The sequence below is a fragment of the Delphinapterus leucas genome, chromosome 3 (genome assembly GCF_059928025.1).
Source record: "Delphinapterus leucas isolate spDelLeu-1000000601 "Yukka" chromosome 3, BTC_Dleu_Yukka2, whole genome shotgun sequence".
Lineage (NCBI taxonomy): Eukaryota > Metazoa > Chordata > Mammalia > Artiodactyla > Monodontidae > Delphinapterus > Delphinapterus leucas.
Window position 1 is genome coordinate 157792364 of NC_143131.1, and position 6951 is coordinate 157799314.

A 6951-nucleotide genomic window follows, 5' to 3' on the forward strand; every position below is an offset into this window, starting at 1 on the left:
GACGAGGGACTACGGCCTCAGAGGGCGAACGGTCAGTAATGAGCCTCTCCGCCCCTGGGCTCGGGCCGCCGGCCGCTCGGGACAGGGTAGTCGGACCACCGGACCCGGCGACCCTCTGCAAGGCCCCGGCTCGCGCGAATTCTAAGATGAGGACAAAGCCCGCCTGGATTTACCGTGAGCGCGCCGCCGCGGCCAATGGGGAGCCGGCGCGGGGTTGAGTGACCGGCTGGCGAAGCCAATGAGCATGTGGTTTGTTGCGAGGTGGCTTCGGCTCCGGCATTATAAAGAGCGCCACGAGTCGGCATTGTCAGGCGGCAGCACCGCGCGGGCCTGGTGGAGCTTCTGTGTTGGTGGCTATCGTGCAGCGGCGGCAGCGGCAGCGCAGGCCGAGGGAGGAGGGCGCGAGGTCGCGGCGGCTCCGTCGGTAGACGGGGGAGAGGCCCGGCAGCGCAAGCGTGAGCGCGGCCGAGCCCGCGGTGCCTTCCCGGCGGGTGGGGACGAGCGGGCCCCGCGGCGTCATCGGCGGCGAGGTGAGCGGCCGGGCCCGCGGGTGGCGGGCGGGAACCCGGGCGGGAGCGGCGCCGGCCTGATGCGTCGTGGCTGCTCGTTGCAGGAGCCGCGCGCCACGGCCTAGCATGTCGGAAGCGGGTGAGGAGCAGCCCATGGAGACGACGGGCGCCACCGAGAACGGACACGAGGCCGCCCCCGAAGGCGAGTCGCCGGCCGGGACTGGTGCTGGCACCGGGGTCGCGGCTGGCGCCGGAGGCGGGAGCGTGGCGCCCCAGGCCGGCAACCAGAACGGCGCCGAGGGTGACCAGATAAACGCCAGCAAGAACGAGGAGGACGCGGGGTAGGTGCGGCCGCTGGCCGACGGGGGGCGCCGCCTTTGTTCCGGGGCCGCCTTTTGTTGGCGCCACGCGGCGGGGGGAGGGGCGGGCGGCCGGGGCCTGCTCGCGGCCCGCAGAGCAGCAGCCCCGCGCCGCCGGCTTTCCGTGCGCGCCGGAGTTTGCAGGAGTTTGTTGGGTCGACTTTGGCGCCGCCCCGGGGCCGTTGGCTGGCGTCCGGAAGCGGAGTGCGCTCGGACCCGGGGCCCGGCGGGTCGCGGACTGCCTGAGCTGCGTGGGCGGAGTTGGCGCGCGCCAGGGCCTTCCTTCTCCGCCTCTTTTCCAGGGCGGAGTCACGGCCTGAACTCCTTCTCGGCCCCGGAAGCCTTGAGTTCCTTGAGAGCGAGTGCTCGGAGGTGGCAGGGACCGTAGCGTTTTGATACACGGTTGTTAGACAAATTAGATTCCTTACAGTTGTGAGTGCCCAGGGCCTAGCTCTCCGGCTAGGTTGTGCTTCCTTTTCCCCCACCTCCTTGGGGGTACGGATCACCTGAGGCTTTGTTACGGTCAAGATTGGGTTTGGAAGGGAAGCGGAGATATGTTAACATCTTCCAGAGGTAGAACCCTGTGGGCCCTAAGGGTAAACCTTTGTTCCGAATGGTGGCTTTATTTACAATCTTTTCAATGAAAGTTTTGCTAGGGCCAGTCCTTCCGAAATGAGTTTTCTAAGGCTTGTTTCCCTGTTCTCACCCCACCATTTCAGAAAAATGTTCGTTGGTGGCCTGAGCTGGGATACCAGCAAAAAGGACCTAAAGGATTATTTTACCAAATTTGGAGAGGTCGTTGACTGCACAATAAAAATGGATCCCAACACTGGCCGGTCAAGAGGGTTTGGGTTTATCCTCTTCAAAGATGCAGCCAGCGTGGAGAAGGTAAGCTGGGTACTTTATAATCAGAAGTCTGTGTATTCTATGAGGATACTATTCTTAGACCATGATTGGCTTATGTGTTTTGCACATGGTTGGGTGCTTTGGGAAAAGCAGAGAGGTTGGGAACTCCTGCTCTCCTTTTTGAAGGGATTAAAAGTAGAGATTAAATGGAGGAGTGAGTGGGCAGGAGTGGTCCAGGAAGATTATGGTTGACTGTTTAAGTGAGTGGGCAGGAGTGGTCCAGGAAGATTATGGTTGACCGTTTATTATCTTGTGCCTATTCTGGACCCTGCTGAAGCAGACATTTCATTGAGAGGACTAGAAGAGAGTCCATGGTTGCTAGGAGATAAACATTATTTTACTCATTTTGTCGAAAACAAACCTAAGGCTTAGAAGGTTAAGTAGAAGAGATCACATAGCTAGTAAGGGGTGGAGTGTGAGGATTCCAGCCCTCACAGCCTAGCTCTAGCCTGTGCTTTTAATTATTGCTTTACTTCCGGAGGAGATAGGCCTTAAATTGGGGCTGCCTGGGCAGGAAGAGGGGTGTACGGCATGGGCAAAGACTGGTGGGGGGGTTTGAGGATAGATTTATAGGTGTTTAGGTAAACCAAGTGAAGTTTGGAGATAGGGTTGGGAAGTCAGATTGGGGGTAGAGTTTGAAGGGAGTGAAGCACGTTTTGTGTGCCTGTGTTGGAGTCTTGTGGTTCAAAGAGAAGGTTCTTGTTCAGGGTCATGCTGCTGAGTTAGAACCCAGCTCCCTTCTGTTGGAACAGGTTCTAGACCAGAAGGAGCACAGGCTGGATGGCCGTGTCATTGACCCCAAAAAAGCCATGGCCATGAAGAAAGACCCAGTAAAGAAAATTTTTGTGGGGGGTCTGAATCCTGAAGCCACTGAGGAGAAGATCAGGGAGTACTTCGGCGAGTTTGGGGAGGTGAGTGTGTGGCTCCCGGAGTGGTCTGCCAGCTGCACCGAGGTTGCCTTCTTCCTGGTCCTTGGCACCTTGGCTGGCTGGAGCTCTTTTTCACTCTGGTGTTCTTGGACGTTTTCTCCTGTGAGTTCCTTATAGGCTCTGCGGTAGGGTCCTGAGCTTTGCTTACGTTTGCAGATTGAAGCCATTGAGCTTCCAATGGATCCAAAGTCGAACAAAAGACGAGGCTTTGTTTTCATCACCTTTAAAGAAGAGGAACCTGTGAAGAAAGTTCTGGAGAAAAAGTTCCACACCATCAGTGGAAGTAAGGTAAGGTGTCCCCAGCTGTGTGTGCTTGGCATTCTGCTGGAGAGCTGGCCTTTGCAGGCGTGGATTAGGCATTGGGTTACCTCCAAGAGTTCTCCAGGGTATATGTTACTGTTTTCTGCACTGTTTGCTGTCCTCATAGGGGAGGGGCAGGTTGTCCTGTCTTTCACGGAGCTCCTAGGCTGGTAGGACAGGATATGAGGGAAGCAGAATACTGGAGGACGGGAGGCTTATATGGGATAGAGAGTGTGCTGAGTAGCCTCTTCAGTTCCTGACTTAAAGGTAGAGGTCATGGTGTTTGGGATGTAGAGTGCAAAGTGTGTAAGTCCTACAGTTAAGGTCTCAGAAGATTCTAAAATTGCCATTTACTGTTTTCTGTGGAGAAGTCTTACCTGCTTTGGACGTTGTTGTAGAGCTTTTATCTTTATATCCTGCCACAACCAAATCTGTTTTATCTCCATCCCCTTTGGTTACTGGTTAAATTAAGCCCCACCCCAAAGATCCTTTCCAGAGAGCTCCCAGGGTCCTGGCCACCTTAAATCTAGAGTCAGTTTTGACTTCAAATAAGCGAGAGTCCTGTTCAGTGAGGGGCAATTCTTCCCTCTGAACTCTGGACGGGAGAGAGGGTAGGTAGTTCATGCTCCCTGTGTTCTCCAGTGGCCGAGGCAGTTGGGAGTTGAGGGTGTGGCCCACTGGCAAGGTGTGGCAGGCTCTGCCTGAGCAGGAGTGGCAGCCAGATAAGGTGGGACACATAGGGTGGGGCTCCTGGAAGCCTCAATCCTGGCTGGGAATTTTTGGAAAGATTGGATTTGGGATTGGGTCCCCCTAAATTTTATGTAAAATGAGATGGGATCATAGGGGCTGTTGGGTGAGACCTCATCCATTAGTGGTTACCCCAGTGGACAGTGACATGGAAAGAGGTCTTTGTGCCATGATGTGAAATGGGCATGAAGAGCCTATTAGGGCACCATTAGTCAAACTGCTAGTGGTTGATTTTGAAATAAGTGTATTTTAGCAGGTTGTATTCAGTATTTTTAACTTAGTAGGACAGAAAACATGAGATTGCATCACTTGGTAATTTGCTGATTTTTTGAGTATGCTTGTATGGGGGCATCTTACGTAAAATGGTTTTGTTTTTTTGTTTTTTTTGCGGTACGCGGGCCTCTCACTGTTGTGGCCTCTCCCGTTGCGGAGCACAGGCTCTGGACGCGCAGGCTCAGTGGCCATGGCTCATGGGCCCATCCGCTCCGCAGCATGTGGGATCTTCCCAGGCCGGGGCACGAACCCGTGTCCTCTGCATTGGCAGGCGGACTCTCAACCACTGCGCCACCAGGGAAGCCCCCTAAAATGTTTTTTTAATTGGTCTTAATGGAGAGGGTTATGTGTCAGTGGACTTTCTTTTAAAAATATACTTAAAGCAGGAGCACTTGAAGGTCCATGACCCTCAGAGTTTTGAGCAAAAAGGAAATTGACTCTCTGGGCCCTAAGAAAACAAAGATATCTGGCCCATCCCAACAGCACACCAGTGGTTGGAGGAGAAAGGGGGAGCAGTATGGCCTTAGGGAAGGCTGCCCTGAGCCTCAGTGGCTTTCTTTATAAGATGGAGGTCAGGTTTGCCACCTCAATAGTGTATTTGAGTGGAATGCTTTTATTTCTTCTGGGGGGAAAAAGAACCTTTTTTCTCTAAGATCCCTTACCTGGGAAGCCTTCTCTGACTCCCTTGCCCAAGGTGGCACCAGATTGACACCTGGTGTGGTGTCTTGCTACACTGGACTGGCATTGGTCCAGCTGTCCCTCTTCTCCCACTTGTTAGAGCACCCAAGGGTGACCATCAGTAGACCTATCCCATTGGGTGTATCCCATTGTTTCAAGCACTCTGGGGAAAGGCTTGAGCCAAAAAGCCCATTGTGTGAGTTTTTCGGTCTGTCTAGATTTTAGTTGTGATTCTGAGAGCTAGTCCAAATGTGGTTTCCCACCCCAGCATGTGTTCTTGAGCAGATAGAGAAGATCTGCCTCCTGAACGTTTGTCAGCGAAGGCCTTCGTGCACACTTCCTGCCCAGGGCTTGTCCCACTGGCATGACCCACTGTTCTCTTGGCTTTCAGTGTGAAATCAAGGTGGCTCAGCCCAAAGAGGTTTATCAACAGCAGCAGTATGGCTCTGGGGGCCGTGGGAATCGCAACCGAGGGAACCGAGGCAGCGGTGGTGGTGGCGGAAGTGGAGGAGGTGAGTGGAACCCAGATGAAGATGAGTCCTGTTTCCCTGCCTGCATGGAGCTTCTGTGCCTGTTTTGGGGGCTCTCTTGGCCTCTGGTGCTTGGTGCAGCAGGGTGGGCAGAATCAGGAATGGTTTTCCTGGGTTGAGGCTATGCTGCTGCTGCTGCTGCTGCTGCTTGGAGTAGAAGAGCCCATTTTTCTCATGTGGTCTGGGGCCCCAGGGCAGAGGGGCGTCTGCATCAAGACGGGGTGTACTTGGCTCTGTGGCTGTCCTGAGTCTTGGTACACCCATGGGTGGGTGGGCTGAAGGGTAGGGCAAGGCTGTGCCAGGCGCTTAACCTCCTTCCGTCCCAGGCCCCTCTGACTCCAAAGCCTGAACTCCATCCTTTTTAAGGCCAAGCTGCCAGGGGGGGGTGGGGGTGAGCAGAGGGTGATTTGAATGAGAGTGAGCTGCCTCGGTTGCCCCAGTGAAGTTAGTTTTCCATCCTGGCCTGGCCTTCTTACCCCCAGCTTGGGTCTCAGGTACAGGGCTGGGCCCAGGGCCCTCCCTCTACACCAGGACAGCAGCCCCTTGGCTTTTCTGAGTTGCCATAGTAACCTCGCCACCCAAAGGGCAGGATTTCCTCCATCCTAGCTCCTGCGTGTGCTAAATGGTCCATGGGCCCCTGTGCCCTGCTCCCCCCCACAGGTCAGAGTCAGAGTTGGAATCAGGGCTACGGCAGCTACTGGAACCAGGGCTACGGCTACCAGCAGGGCTACGGGCCCGGCTATGGCGGCTACGACTACTCGCCTTATGGTTATTACGGCTACGGCCCCGGCTACGACTACAGTAAGTAGGAGAGAGGGAGGCCCCCATCCACTCACCCACCCTGGGAGGCAGGACAGACAGTGCAGGGGCCACTGGCAGCAGGGGCTTTGGAGTCGGACAGGCTGGGCTTTGTGGCCTGGCTTGCTCACTGGAGCTACCCGATTTTGAGCTTTTGGGGCTCAGGAAGGTGGGGAAGATGTCCTATCAGAGTTGTTGGCTCTGGTGAGGATGTATATCAAGCGCCTGGCACAGGAGTAAATGCTCAGTAAGTTGTAGCTGCTCTCATTGTTGTTCTTGTCCCTAGGTCAGGGTAGTACAAATTACGGGAAGAGCCAGCGACGCGGTGGCCATCAGAATAACTACAAGCCATACTGAGGCTTTGGCAGGAGTGTCCGACTGACCGCACACGCTTTGTTGGGATATCGAGTGAACACAATTATGTACCAAATTTAACTTGGCAAACTTTCTATGGGCTGTCCCATGTGCGTCTTATTTAAAATTTCCCCCCTGGAAATCACTCTCCTGTTTAATATATCCAGAGCTCTAGTTGTTTTAGGCAGCGTGTGGTGTCTCGAGGCCAGAGCGGCATTATGGGCTCATTTTTATTACCCGGTTACCCGGAGCCAGATTGGAGGGTCTGCTTCCTGCGGCCGCTCTGCAGCCTGGACCTGTGGACCCTGGTTGTAAAGAGTAAATTGTATCTTAGGAAAACAGTGTCACCTTTTTTCACCTTTAATTTTATATTATTTGTGTCATACATTTCCTATAATGGAAGTGTTAATTTTACTGTACTTTTTGGTACCTTTCGGGAATCTAATGTATTGTAAGGTATTTTACACGTGTCCTGATTTTGCCACGACCTGGATATTGAAGCTATCCAAGCTTTTGAAATAAAAATTTAAAAACCCCCAAGCCTGGGTGAGTGTGGGATATACTGTGA

The 6951-nt window shown here is 54.1% G+C and overlaps 1 protein-coding gene across 2 annotated transcripts; it reads left to right on the forward strand.

Moving 5' to 3' along the window:
• Window positions 1–305: 305 nt before the first annotated feature.
• Window positions 306–6923, forward strand: LOC111169820 (heterogeneous nuclear ribonucleoprotein A/B). Of its 2 annotated transcripts, XM_022564325.3 has the most exons (8): window positions 306–530; window positions 614–850; window positions 1588–1756; window positions 2527–2685; window positions 2860–2991; window positions 5093–5213; window positions 5892–6032; window positions 6316–6923. In XM_022564325.3, exons 2-8 carry the CDS (start codon window positions 636–638, stop codon window positions 6384–6386), a joined length of 1008 nt encoding a protein of 335 aa, XP_022420033.1. In that variant the 5' UTR covers window positions 306–530; window positions 614–635; the 3' UTR covers window positions 6387–6923. The 2 variants fall into 2 exon arrangements, with proteins under 2 accessions (XP_022420033.1, XP_022420034.1); XM_022564326.2 differs by lacking the exon at window positions 5892–6032 and having other exon boundaries at window positions 309–530.
• The last annotated feature ends 28 nt before the right edge of the window (window positions 6924–6951 follow it).

Excerpts from the sequence above, each read along its gene's own strand:
- LOC111169820 (XM_022564325.3), top strand. The coding sequence starts at position 636 with ATGTCGGAAGCGGGTGAGGAGCAGCCCATGGAGACGACGGGCGCCACC. Across the intron at positions 2,992-5,092 it reads ACACCATCAGTGGAAGTAAG|TGTGAAATCAAGGTGGCTCA; the intron begins GTAAGGTGTCCC and ends CTTGGCTTTCAG. Across the intron at positions 5,214-5,891 it reads TGGTGGCGGAAGTGGAGGAG|GTCAGAGTCAGAGTTGGAAT; the intron begins GTGAGTGGAACC and ends TCCCCCCCACAG.